This window comes from Siphateles boraxobius, unplaced genomic scaffold (assembly GCF_051911475.1).
Source record: "Siphateles boraxobius isolate OS27281-9 unplaced genomic scaffold, OSU_SipBor_1 22, whole genome shotgun sequence".
In the NCBI taxonomy this organism is placed as follows: Eukaryota; Metazoa; Chordata; class Actinopteri; order Cypriniformes; family Leuciscidae; genus Siphateles; species Siphateles boraxobius.
In genome coordinates this window covers 16,059,453-16,073,760 of record NW_027508833.1, presented here as the reverse complement: position 1 = coordinate 16,073,760, position 14,308 = coordinate 16,059,453, and the positions used below count along the sequence as shown (strand labels likewise).

The 14,308-nt window shown below is 42.4% G+C and overlaps 1 protein-coding gene across 1 annotated transcript in view; it reads left to right on the top strand.

The window, feature by feature from the left end:
* LOC143746723 (tyrosine-protein kinase Src42A) overlaps nt 1-14,097 on the top strand; it is a 30,019-nt gene extending 15,922 nt beyond the window's left edge. The window contains exons 7-9 of the mRNA XM_077238740.1: nt 12,290-12,437; nt 12,523-12,654; nt 13,133-14,097. Coding sequence (XP_077094855.1) covers nt 12,290-12,437; nt 12,523-12,654; nt 13,133-13,326 — 474 coding nt within the window. The 3' untranslated portion in view covers nt 13,327-14,097. The remainder of the gene's footprint in view (nt 1-12,289; nt 12,438-12,522; nt 12,655-13,132) is intronic.
* The last annotated feature ends 211 nt before the right edge of the window (nt 14,098-14,308 follow it).

Below are 14,308 nucleotides of genomic sequence, written 5' to 3'. Positions count from 1 at the left end.
CAAAAACGCTGCAGTAAAATGGTTAGATATGAGGTGTGTGTACCGTATGGGACGTCCGCTATAGAAACTGACCATTGTTTTTTCTACGTATTAGAAATGAGGTTTTTATAGGCCTCTGAAGTCAATTAAAGTGTCATATCTCCAAAATGCTACAGTAAAATCGATTAAATGAGGTGTGTGTACTGTATGGGACGTCCTGTATTAAACCTGACTGTTATTTTTTTCTACTTATTAGAAATGAGTTATTTATACACCTCTGAAGTCAATTAAAGTGGCATATCTCAAAAATGCTACAGTAAAATGGTTTGATATGAGGTGTGTAAACTGTATGGGACGTCCTGTATTAAACTTGACCGTTATTTTTTTCTACTTATTAGAAATGTGGTATTTATACACCTCTGAAGTCAATAAAGTGATATATCTCCAAAATGCTACAGTAAAATGGTTTGATTTGAGGTGTGTGTACTGTATGGGACGTCCCGTATAGAAACTGACCGTTATTTTTTCTACTTATTAGAAATGTGGTTTTTATGCACCTCTGAAGTCAATGAAAGTGGCATATCTCCAAAATGCTACAGTAAAATGGATTAATATGAGGTGTGTGTACTGTATGGGACGTCCTGTATTAAACATGACCGTTATTTGTTTCTACTTATTAGAACTGTGGCATTTTTACACCACTGAATTCAATTGAAGTGGCATATCTCCAAAATGCTACAGTAAAATGGATTAATATGAGGTGTGTGTACTGTATGGGACGTCCTGTATTAAACTTGACTGTTATTTTTTTCTACTTATTAGAAATGAGGTCTTTATACACCTCTGAAGTCAATTAAAGTGACATATCTCCAAAATGCTACAGTAAAATGGTTTGATATGAGGTGTGTGTACTGCATGGGATGTCCCGTATTAAACCTTACTGTTATTTTTTTCTACTTATTAGAAATGTGGTATTTATACACCTCTGAAGTCAATTAAAGTGTCATATGATATCTCCAAAATGCTACAGTAAAATGGTTTGATATGAGGTGTGCACACTGTATGGGACGTCCCGTATTAAACCTGACTGTTATTTTCTTCTACTTATTAGAAATGAGGTCTTTATAGACCTCTGAATTCAATTAAAGTGGCATATCTCCAAAATTCTGCAGTAAAATGGATTAATATGAGGTGTGTAAACTGTATGGGACGTCCCGTATTAAACCTGACCGTTATTTTTTTCTATTTATTAGAAATGAGGTTTTTATACACCTCTGAAGTCAATTAAAGTGACATATCTCCAAAATGCTACAGTAAAATGGTTTGATATGAGGTGTGTGTACTGTATGGGACGTCCTGTATTAAAACTGACTGTTATTTTTTTCTACTTATTAGAAATGAGGTCTTTATACACCTCTGAAGTCAATTAAAGTGGCATATCTCCAAAATGCTACAGTAAAATGGTTTGATATGAGGTGTGTGTACTGAATGGGACGTCCCGTATTAAACCTTACTGTTATTTTTTTCTACTTATTAGAAATGTGGTATTTATACACCTCTGAAGTCAATTAAAGTGACATATCTCCAAAATGCTACAGTAAAATGGTTTGATATGAGGTGTGCACACTGTATGGGACGTCCCGTATTAAACCTGACTGTTATTTTTTTCTACTTATTAGAAATATGGCCTTTATACACCTCTGAAGTCAATTAAAGTGACATATCTCCAAAATGCTACAGTAAAATGGTTTGATATGAGGTGTGTCTACTGTATGGGACGTCCTGTATTAAACCTGACCGTTATTTTTTTCTACTTATTAGAAATTAGGTTTTTATACACCTCTGAAGTCAATTAAAGTGACATATCTCCAAAATGCTACAGTAAAATGGTTTGATATGAGGTGTGTGTACTGTATGGGACACCTTGTATTAAACCTGACTGTTATTTTTTTCTACTTATTGGAAATGTGGTATTTATACACCTCTGAAGTCAATTAAAGTGGCATATCTCCAAAATGCTACAGTAAAATGGTTTGATATGAGGTGTGTGTACTGTATGGGACACCTTGTATTAAAACTGACTGTTATTTTTTTCTACTTATTAGAAATGAGGTCTTTATACACCTCTGAAGTCAATTAAAGTGGCATATCTCCAAAATGCTACAGTAAAATGGTTTGATATGAGGTGTGTGTACTGTATGTGACGTCCCGTATTAAACCTTACCGTTCTTTTTTTCTACTTATTAGAAATGTGGTATTTATACACCTCTGAAGTCAATTAAAGTGTCATATCTCCAAAATGCTACAGTAAAATGGTTTGATATGAGGTGTGCACACTGTAAGGGACGTCCCGTATTAAACCTGACTATTATTTTTTTCTAATTATTAGAAATGTGGTCTTTATACACCACTGAAGTCAATTAAAGTGACATATCTCCAAAATGCTACAGTAAAATGGATTAATATGAGGTGTGTAAACTGTATGGGACGTCCCGTATTAAACCTGACTGTTATTTTTTTCTACTTATTAGAAATGAGGTTTTTATACACCTCTGAAGTCAATTAAAGTGACATATCTCCAAAATGCTACAGAAAAATGGTTTGATATGAGGTGTGTAAACTGTATGGGACGTCCTGTATTAAACCTGATCGTTATTTTTTTCTACTTATTAGAAATGTGGTATTTATACACCTCTGAAGTCAATTAAAGTGACATATCTCCAAAATGCTACAGTAAACTGGTTTGATATGAGGTGTGTAAACTGTATGGGACGTCCTGTATTAAACCTGACCGTTATTTTTTTCTACTTCTTAGAAATGAGGTCTTTATACACCTCTGAAGTCAATTAAAGTGACATATCTCCAAAATGCTACAGTAAAATGGTTTGATATGAGGTGTTTAAACTGTATGGGACGTCCCGTATTAAACCTGACCGTTATTTTTTTCTACTTATTAGAAATGAGGTCTTTATACACCTCTGAAGTCAATTAAAGTGGCATATCTCCAAAATGCTACAGTAAAATGGTTTGATATGAGGTGTGTAAACTGTATGGGACGTCCCGTATTAAACCTGACCGTTATTTTTTTCTACTTATTAGAAATGTGGTATTTATACACCTCTGAAGTCAATTAAAGTGGCATATCTCCAAAATGCTACAGTAAAATGGTTTGATGTGTGTACTGTATGGGACGTCCTGTATTAAACCTGACCATTATTTTTTTATACTTATTAGAAATGAGGTCTTTAAGGGCCTCTGAAGTCGAAAATGTCCATTGTGTTTCGCATGGGGTTTGTATACTGTATGGCACATTGAATACAAGAGAACAGCAAACCATATGCAGTAAATGTATTTAGAAAGAGTGAATACTTTATTTTGTCTTCTTGTGCTGTAAACATTTACATAAAACTATTTCTTGAGATGTGAACTATAAAAAGAGAGAAAAAAGAAAGCATCTTGTTACATTGTCTCTCACAAATATGTGCAACTAACACGAAAGAGAGAAAGAAAGAAAGAAAGAAAGAGAAAAAGACAGAAAGAAGGAAAAGGAAGAAAGAGAAAGAAAGAAAAATAAAAAAGGAAGAAAGAGAGAAAGAAAGAGAGAAAGAAAGAAAGAAAATGAAGAAAGAGAGAAAGAAAGAAAGATAGGAAGAAAGAAAGAAAAAGATAGAAAGAAAAAAGGAAGAAAGAGAGAGAGAAAGAAAGAAAGAAAGTAAAAGATAGAAAGAAAGAAAAAAGGAATAAAGAGAGAAAGAAAGAGAGTAAAAGATAGAAAGAAAGAAAAAAGGAAGAAAGAGAGAAAGAAAGAGAGAAAAAGATAGAATGAAAGAAAGAGAGAGAGAAATATATAGAAATAAAGAAAAAAGGAAGAAAGAGAGCAAGAAAGAAATAGAGAAAAGAAAGAAAGAAAGAAAAAGGAAGAAAGAGAGAAAGAAAGAGAGAAAAAGATAGAATGAAAGAAAGAGAGAGAGAAAAATATAGAAATAAAGAAAAAAGGAAGAAAGAGAGCAAGAAAGAAATAGAGAAAAGAAAGAGAGAAAGAAAGAGAGAAAAAGATAGAAAGAAAGAAAAAAGGAAGAAAGAGAGAAAGAAAGAAAGAAAGAAAGAAAGAAAGAAAGAGAGAAAAAGATAGAAAGAAAGAAAAAATGAAGAAAGTGAGAAAGAAAGAAGAAATAGAGAAAAGGTAGAAAGAAAGAAAAAATGAAGAAAGAGAAAGAAATAGAGAAAATATATAGAAAGAAAGAAAGAAAGAGAGAGAGAGAGAGAGAGAAAGAAAGAAAAAAGGAAGAAAGAGAGACAAAGAAAGAAAGAAAGAAAAAGGAAGAGAGAAAGAAAGAAAGAGAGAAAGAAAGAGAGAGAAAGAGAGAAAGAAAGAAGAAATAGAGAAAAGGTAGAAAGAAAGAAAAAATGAAGAAATAAAGAAATAGAAAGAAAGAAAAAAGGAAGAAATAGAAAGAAATAAAAAGGGAGAGAGAGAGAGAGAGAGAGAGAGAGAGAGAGAGAGAGAGAGAGAGAGAGAGAGAGAGAGACATAGTGGAGAGAGCACGTTCCCTCTGGCGTCTGTTACTGAAGTTACTGTATTCATAGTAATAGGCGCACACACCTTTTGGTGGCTGTCTTGACCGTGTATTTTCAAACCGCGGCTGGCTTGACCGCATTAATTTTTCTCCCCCACCTTCACCTGAAGTGGAGGAGAGTGAATTGTCTGTGGACACCAGCTCAAACTGCGGTCTCAACTCCCTTATCGCGATCGCCATCCGATTATTCTTATATTCAGTCATTTTGAGGTAATTTTTTCCAGGATTATTATTACTATTACGTTCATGTTGCTGCTATGTGAAAAAAATTATCAGCAAATCGCGCCGGCGCGTTTGTCGACACCAGAGGATTAACTTTAGCCTAATAAGAAGGAACATAAATTGTGATTAAAAATATATGCTCACTCACATCATGACGCCGCTGCGGTGGTGGAGTTCATGCAGGAACAGCAGCGTTTGGCAGCGCGAGCTGTGTGGAGAAGCCGATTTCCACCTCCATTACGTTGGAGAAGCAATCCCACGTAAAATGCAGGTTGCACACTGGAGCAATAGGCGAGATTAACTACCTAGGCTACACGAAATAATCTAAATAACTATATAAATGCTATGCTAACTATATGCTAATATATATCTATCCGTTTTCAATACTCGTAATTCCAACTCCTGACCCGCTACAGTAGTTTTGACGGAACCAGATGCTTTTATACCAGGGGCTGCCAAGGGCGTGACAGAGTGACGTCAGAGAGTATTTTATGTCAGAGAGTACCCCTACTGCAGGAGCCTTCCGTTTAACCTGAAGAGGGCATCACTCCGACATTTTTACACCATATTGAAAAGTAAAACACTTTATACCCAAATGTCAAAAAATATACTCGAAACAATGAACAGCATTTATGAAGCTCCATTCTTACAGATAAGTAACTAAAAAAAGTTGTTTTAGTGTTTAGTTACTCTTTAACACACTGACAAAATTGTATTCAGAATTTAAAATATTTGTTTGTGTGATTGTGTAAAGGTGTTCACGAGATACCAACCTTTCGCGAACTTGCGTTCAACGAACACTCGTTTTCATGGAGACGCGGTGTGCACGGAGGGGAGGGGCTGTGTGTGTGAGTGTGTGTGTGTGTGTGTGTGTGCGCGCGCCTGTATGTTAGAGAGAGAGAGCAGGGAAAGGAAATGCAGCTGAACGAATACGCTGCGTTTTTTAAAATGAATAACGAAACGCATTATGTGGCAGCCGGTGCGGCGGCCCAAGACATTGACAAAGGCGAAAACTAAGGACATTTACTCTATAATTTTATTTTATTTTAGTTAGTTTTGCCAAACACACATTACAGTTTTAGTAAGTTATCGTTTTTTTGTAATGCCTCGTTTTTATTTTTATTTCAGTTAACGACATGTTCTCTTACGAGAGGTTCTCTCGTATTGCGTAAGTTTAGCTTACGCTACGGGAAAGATTCATCTTCTCGAGATACTGAAGCCAAAAAATTATCCTTAATTTTGTATTCCTTGTCAACGCAGTGCAGCAGCTAGCAGACCTAGAGCAGGCCATCTCGCGTGCTCATTGGCTGCCCTGCGGGCAACTGCTGCAGCCTACCAGTGAGCCCGGCGTGACGTCACGCCCAATGAAGGGCGCTTGCGCCTTCATAGCGTCACAGCCCGCCAGAATGGGCGTGGCTTAGCGTATAACACTAGGGGCTGAAGGCTGACTTCCCTGATTTTCGTCTCTTCAGCGAGCTCTTCGCATCGCTGGATCTGAGAGAAGCCACCGCCGCCGTCGAACAGCAGACAGCCAGCTTAGGAGAGCGCTGAGGAAGCCGGCCGTCTTCGCCACCTTCAGCCATCCGTGCGAGCTACGCTATCCGGCAACGTATCCTTTACCTTGCTAAAACCTATTCTAAAACCTATTCTAAAAGAGCAGCGAGTGTCTTTTTTAAGACGCCTCGCACTTCCGGCTGTGAAGCGCTTCCGCTGTCGATCCTGCGGGCTCGACTCGAAGCCTTCAACACCCCCTGCCTCTCCTCACCGACGCGCAGCTGCCGCTCACGAGCCTCACTGCCGTCACATCTGAGAATGAGGCCGAGGGACACGTACGAGCACGCGGCTAGCTCTCTTTACGTTACAAGAGAGCTACCCCGCCCTCGTGTCCCCGTTCGCGCGTCATGCAGAGCCCTCTCGAGCTCTCTGCATGACCCGGACGGGCATCATCTGTGTTACATGTAGGTCCCGTGCCCACTACTCGTGCGCGCGCCCTCGTACAAACACTGTTCCAGTTCTGCTCGACCACCGAGCACGCGGCTAGCTCTCTTTACGTTACAAGAGAGCTACCCCGCCCTCGCGTCCCCGTTCGCGCGTCATGCAGAGCCCTCTCGAGCTCTCTGCATGACCCGGACGGGCTTGCGCGCCGCCGTCGAAATGTCTCGCAATGTCAGTCCCATTAGATAAGGCTACTGCAGTGGTGTATTTGGCAGCCAACGAGCCGGTAATGCAAGCCGCTCGCCTGCACACATCCGCCGTTCTCGCGGCGACCCAGAGAAATCTCAAGTGAGTATAATGTCAGATTAAGAATGTAAGTTACGTGCCCGCTCACGAGCGCTCACGCTTAACTTACTAACAGACACATCGCCTCCGAAAAGACGTGCGTGTTTAAGTTTATTCCCTGTCAGTCCCCTTCAAACAGGCTACTGCAGTGGTTCAATTAGCAGCCAACGAGCCGGTTTGTTGACCCTCTCGCCTGCACACAAACGCCGTTTTTCACGGCGACCCAGAAAAATCTCAAAAAGAGTATTTAATGTCTGGTCCGGCTCATGCCGTCGGTGTTGTAAGTGTAATGAAAGTGCCCACGCCCCAGTGTTCACCACTACACATAAGCACTCCGAACCTCGCAGAGCACACTCTCATGAAGCGCAGAAAAGCCGCTCGAGTGTTGAATGTAAGAAATGTGTCCACAAGTCTGTGCCCACTATCTGCCCGCTCTGTTACACGATCAAGAAAGCAGGTTATGAATGTAAGTCTCGTGCCCGCCAGAGTGCGTTCACGCTTGCTAACACAAACCTCCCCCCGGGCTCCGCCCGCGCGTTTAAGTGTTATCACAAAACGCAAGGCATTAATAAAACGCTCCCCATCCATTATGATCGGGGCGTCAAATACACTTGTAAGTCTAGTGCCCGCGCTCACGCTTACAGGAAGCTTTTCCGCCCGGAGCGCTGCTCGCGTGTCAAAGAGTGAAAAAAGAATGTTCCCCATCCCTTATGATTGGGACATCTCACATAAATCAGCCGGTCTGGGCTTTCAGCGAGCAGCCATTGCCCAGAACCGAGAGCGCGCGCGCCGCGCTTTCGGCTCCGGGTCAGTTTCACAAAAGAAAGCAGGTTATGGATGTAAGTCTCGTGCCCGCCAGAGTGCGTTCACGCTTGCTAACACAAACCTCCCCCCGGGCTCCGCCCGCGCGTTTTAAGTGTTATCACAAAACGCAGGGCATTAATAAAACGCTCCCCATCCATTATGATCGGGGCGTCAAATACACTTGTAAGTCTCGTGCCCGCGCTCACGCTTACAGGAAGCTTTCCCGCCCGGAGCGCTGCTTGCGCATCAAAAAAATGACAAAAGACTGTTCCCCATCCCTTATGATTGGGACATCTCACATAAATCAGCCGGTTTCGGCTTTTCAGCAAGCAGCCATTGCCCAGAACCAAGAGCGCGCGCACCGCGCTTTCGGCTCCGGTTCAGTTTCACAAGCCAGCAAATGGCGGCGGTCTGAACCCGGAGGCCATTCGCCCCCTAGCGCACGTTCGCCCGAGGGACTGGTTTATTTCTCTAGATCTGAAGGATGCCTATTTTCAGATTCAGATAGTACCCCGTCACAGGCAATTTTTGAGATTCGCCTTCGATGGTCAGGTATATCATTACACCGTCCTGCCGTTCGGCCTGTCCCTGGCACCCTGTACATTTACAAAGTGCATGGACGCGGCGCTCGCCCCCCTGAGAAGTCAGGGGCTGCGAATAATGAACTATCTGGACGATTGGCTGATATTGGCACAGTCAGAGACAGAACTGCTATCTCACAGAACAGTGCTTCTCAGTCATCTGGAAAGCTTGGGTCTCACGGCCAACTGGACCAAGAGCTCATTGCTGCCCAGCCAGTCAATTTCCTTTTTAGGAATAGCACTGGACTCGGTGACCATGACGGCTCGTTTATCGACACAGCGCGCGCGCCTTGTTCACCACCTAGCCGCATCTTTCCAGAAGGGCAGCTTTCTCCCTTTGAAAACATTTCAAAGGATGTTGGGCTGTATGGCATTAGCTGCAGCGGTGCTCCAGCTGGGCTTACTGCGCATGCGCCCGCTCCAACGCTGGTTGAATGCTCACGTGTCCCGCCGGGTGTCTGGCGGCCAGAAAATCAGAGTGACTCAGGCCTGCATAGCAGCTCTGCAGCCCTGGTTAGTGGCCGACTGGTACCAGCAGGGAGTAATGATGGGAACCATCTCTTATCGTAAAGTCATCTCGACAGACGCGTCCAACTCGGGTTGGGGCGCACTGTTCGAGGGCAGACCGGCCTTTGGCCAGTGGTCAGACCAGGAGAAGGGTTTTCACATAAACTGTCTGGAAATGATAGCGGTCGAGAACGCGCTGAAGTGCTTCCTCCCGTTCATACAGGACCAGCATGTTCTTGTCCGCTCGGACAACATGTCTGTGGTATCCTATGTAAACCGTCAGGGCGGTGTCAGATCCAGAAATCTCTGCAATCTGACGGAACGCCTCCTTATTTGGTCTCAGATGCACCTGCGCTCGCTGAGGGCGGCCGAGTGCCTGGCCATTTGAACGACGGCCCAGACAAACTGTCCAGGGACAATGTTCCCCCAGGGGAATGGTCCCTGCACCCCAAACGGTCCAGAAACTGTGGTGCCTATTCGGCAGAGCGGAAGTCGACCTATTTGTGTCAAAAGACAACGCTCAATGCCCGACGGTCTGTTCGAAGGACGAGGACGCGCTGGCCCAGGTTTGGCCCAGCCTCCCGCTATATGCTTTCCCTCCGGTCTGTCTGTTGCCACAGGTGATCCAGAGAATCAGGGAAACGCGCCACTCGGTGCTCCTCATAGCCCCGCGTTGGGAGAATCAGATTTGGTTCCCGGAACTAGCAGGGCTGTCACATACAGCTCCGTGGCCGAATCCGGTGAGGGCAGATCTCCTCTCTCAGGCTCGCGGCACGATCTGGCATCCCAATCCAGAGCGCTGGTCTCTGCATGCATGGTTGATCAACGGGTACTCGTTGCCCTGCCAGAAGGAGTGATGAACACGACCACGCAGTCTAGAGCCCCTTCTACGAGAAGGCTCTACGCGTCTAAATGGTCGGTTTTCTCTGGATGGTGCACCGACAGAGGTCTGGACCCGTGGACATGCGGGGTGGCGCATCTGCTCACCTTCCTACAAGAGCTGTTGGATAAGGGAAGGTCCCCATCCACGCTCAATGTATACGTGGCGGCCGTGGCAGCGTTCGCAGAATCGACGCACGGCCAGTCATTGGGAAGACACGAGTTGGCCATCCGCTTCCTTAGAGGAGCTAGAAGGATGAATCCGCCGCGCCCCCCGTCGGTTCCCATGTGGGATCTTTCATTGGTCCTCGAGGCCCTGAAAGCTTTTCCATTTGAACCACTAGACACCGTGGTGTTGAAATATCTATCACTGAAAACCGTCTTTCTGATTGCACTGTCGTCAGTAAAACGTGTAGGGGACCTGCATGTGCTGTCTGTCAGCGCGTCGTGTCTTGAGTTCGGACCGAATGACTCTAAAGTCATCCTCAGACCTAGACATGGCTATGTCCCTAAAGTGATGGGCACTCCATTCAGAGCGCAAGTTATTTCGTTGTCAGCTCTCCCAGCATCTGACAGCGAAGGTGATGTGAATCTCCTCTGCCCTGTCAGAGCGCTGAGGTTTTACATTACGCGCTCCGCCTCCTTCAGGCGTTCGGAACAGCTTTTTTGTTTCGTTTGGTGGGCGCACCAAGGGTCTCGCCTCCTCGAAACAGAGCCTGTCCAGATGGATAGTAGACGCTATAGCGGCCGCTTACGCGTCAAAAGGTCTGCAATGCCCTCTGGGCATCAGGGCTCATTCCACGAGAGGCGTGGCCTCTTCGTGGGCATGGTCCAGTGGAATTTCTATCCATGACATATGTGTAGCGGCGGGCTGGAGCTCCCCGTCTACCTTTGTCAGGTTTTATAACCTAGAAGTTCCTGCCTTGCAGGCTAAACTGTTGTCAGTCTGAAGGAGAGGTGTATTCTGCCCAGATCTCCTGCTCAGATCACTCTCACATGACTCAGCTCTCCTGGTTGAGCTGCACTAGGTAGGGTATGTGCCATGTGCCTATACAGACCGGCGCGCTGCTCTGTATTCCCTATGTGTGCTTATGTACAAGTGATGGCCAGCGTGGCTGGCCACCTTATTTTTTCCACTTATGGGGTTCCCCTGAAAGCTCGGGGTCTCATGTGGATGCTTGGCGCGCACGGCGTTGACAAAGTGTTCCCGTAGCGTAAGCTAAACTTATATGTTTAACGATACTCGGTTACTAACGTAACCTCGGTTCTCTCTAGAGAGGGAACGAGTATTGCGTAACCGGCCGTGCTCGCGCCACGAGCGACTTCGCTTCAGTCGACGAAAACCAGGGAAGTCAGCCAACGGCATGAGGGTTAGTAGCTAATTAATGACAGAATTTTCATTTTGGGGTGAACTAACCCTTTAAAACAATTAAGCTTAACAGGAAACTCCCACAATCGGATTTATTTAAAAGGTGGGGGAAATATAGGGCAGGATATTATCGATTAGGATTGTGACAAGTGTCTTTTGACAAATAAAAGTCGTTGGAAAAGGGTTACATATATAACCAATATTTATCAATATAATATATTTGTTTTTCTAAGTAAGCTGTTCATAGACTTGTTGCTCTGTTGGTTTAGGCGGCCCGACACAGTAAAATTGATATTGATGTTAGGGAGAGAGATGACGTGATTTTTACAATTCCGTTCGGTGCTGCTGTCATGCAAGATTGGCTGCTCCTCAATATTCATATTGATGTTTCCTCATTTCCTCGCTCCTCCGTCCTTCAACCTATGACCCGAAAATCGATCATCATGAAGGACATATCAATTCTCTAAATGCACTTATGGAGGTGAGGAACGAGGAAAGAGGAAGCCCTCATCGTACACATGCATTAACACTTATTTTCATCTGGCATAAAGAAAGCAGTGCATCTTGCTTTATATAGGCTGATTTAGCCATAGCAAGATAAAACAGCAGCACAAAGACTATCAGCCTAGTCTCTTTTTTCATCAGGGATTTTTTTTAGTTGATGCTAAACCAAGGCCATGCCTACATTATGCTTTGAACACTAGGGAGGAATTCGAGAGCTTCTCAAGCAAGACAAAATGTTGGGCGGGACTTGAATTTGATTGGATGGTTGTGGTTTGCTATTGGTGGATCTCATGTGAGTGACAGGTTGTCCCGCCCTCATCAGAGAAGAGAAGTCGCTGCAAATTATTTTAATTAAAGATTATGAGGGCATATATACTGCAATACTCTTTATATTTTTGACATTGATGAGTACTGTAAAACCAACTAAAAATTTGACTTTTAAAACTTTTTGTCAAATATTGTCAAGTATAAGAAAGTTGTGGAAACAGTTTAGCCATATCTAATTATTGGGGGAGACTTTCCCCTCAATGTCTATGGTGATTAAGGCCCTGTGGTAAACTAAGTCTTCATTTTGCTGAATCTCTCAGATTACAGAAGGAATGGCTTACATTGAGAACAAAATAGTTCACAGGGATCTGAGAGCTGAGAACATTCTGCTTACCGACATGCAATGCTGCAAAATAGCTGATTTTGGACTCGCACAAATTAATCTGCCAGGAAACAGGGTTTCATCAGGTGAGATAATTGATTCGTACGTTCATGCAAACAAATGATAAGACAAACAAAATCTACAACAGTTTTTTTTCTCATGTACCTGCAGATGTTAGGGTCCCTGTGAAATGGATGGCCCCTGAGATTTTCATTAACCAGGAGTACACTAGCAAAAGTGACGTCTGGTCTTTCGGCATCCTTTTAACTGAAATTGTCACGTATGGAGATGACCCGTACCCTGGTAAACATGCTTGATATGACATACATATTAAAGTAAAAAAACACTAAACATAATACATAAATCTCTAATGCTCCCATTAGGTTATTAAAACATTATTTCGGTCCAGTTTTTAAAAACTGTTTTTTCTTGGTAATGTGAACATTGAAGAAACCATTAAGTGAACGTTCCATTTCATCATTTTGCAAACGTGGGAACGTAACTTTTGAATGTTCTCTGAAGGTTCTGAAACTAGTAATAACATGCAACTAAAACATTTCTGAAAAAAATTCCATTGTATAAATAACATTTTGTGCTAATGTTCTGCAAATGGTATTAAAACCACGAATATCCTATTAGCCCTAATGTTACTGACCGAATGTTTGTTCATAACTTTGAGAGAACCTTGCCAGAACGTTAGCCAAAGTTCCGAGAACATTCCCTGTATGATGGGATTGCATCTCACCAAACTCTGGTATATTTCTTCCTTCTACAATCTCAGGTCAAGACAAAATGACATGCGCTAGAGCCATTCAGAGAGGAGAGCGTATGCAGCGACCGCCTGACTGCCCCGAAGCGCTCTACAACATTATGCTGCTGTGCTGGAGGCCAAACCCTGAAGAGAGGCCAACATTTACTGAGCTACAGGAGAAGCTGATGGCTCTCATACATGAGCCTGTTACTGAACTGGAGTAGACTTTGTAGATATGAGAGAGTTGAAAATCTTTTGAGCATGTAGCTTATACAGTATGTAACTAACACGAGGTAATCGCACAATTGTTTTTGCTGAAATGCATTATATTATAATATGAGTATTATATATATAAAAAAGCAGAATTGTTTTTGCATTGTGACACTATTTTCATGAAAATTAAGGACATTTATGTCAAAAATGTTTGTGTAATACAATGTTCTTAATTGCAATGAACATAGTTTTACAATATAAAGACAATATTACTTAATTTTGGGGTGATGTAACATCTTGACAGGTTTTAATGAGATTCATCCATACACTATATCAAGACTGTTACCTAAATCTCTCATGCACATGATTAATGACTATTACTAGTATTGCTAATTAGTATTACTACAGGTGATTATGAAGTTTCTTAGTTTTAATATTCCATTGCTGACTGACATTTTTTGGCCGATGTTGCTGAACTAAATAATGGCTGTTCTGATGAAATGGCATGTCAACATTCAACATTTGGTGACAGCAGAGCCTTTGCAATTGAATGTTCGATTTTTTAACTTTTATGTTGACTCCGTAAACTATTGTTGGAGCATCTTCTGTGACCTGATAAAGAACAGTTGAATGTAACAATGTGAATATTTAAAATGCCTGAGCTGTTGCTATTACTGTAAATTACTGTAAAGGCAGGTTTCCTTCTTCCTTCTGGTAACATTTCAAATGATGTTTACATTACTAAAATGTTTTAAATAATGCTTTGTTTTAAATGCTCTAAATACTTTGTTGACTGATTCCTAATCAAGAATTCCACACTGTGACTATTGTAGAAGCTTTACAGTATGTATATGTATAGCCTACACTATTTTCTTTATGTTCAGCATATTAGAATGATTTATGAAGGATCATTAGACACTGAAGACTGGAGTAATTATGAGGAAAATTCAGCTTTGCATCACAGGAAAAATTACATTAAAAAAAATATTAAAA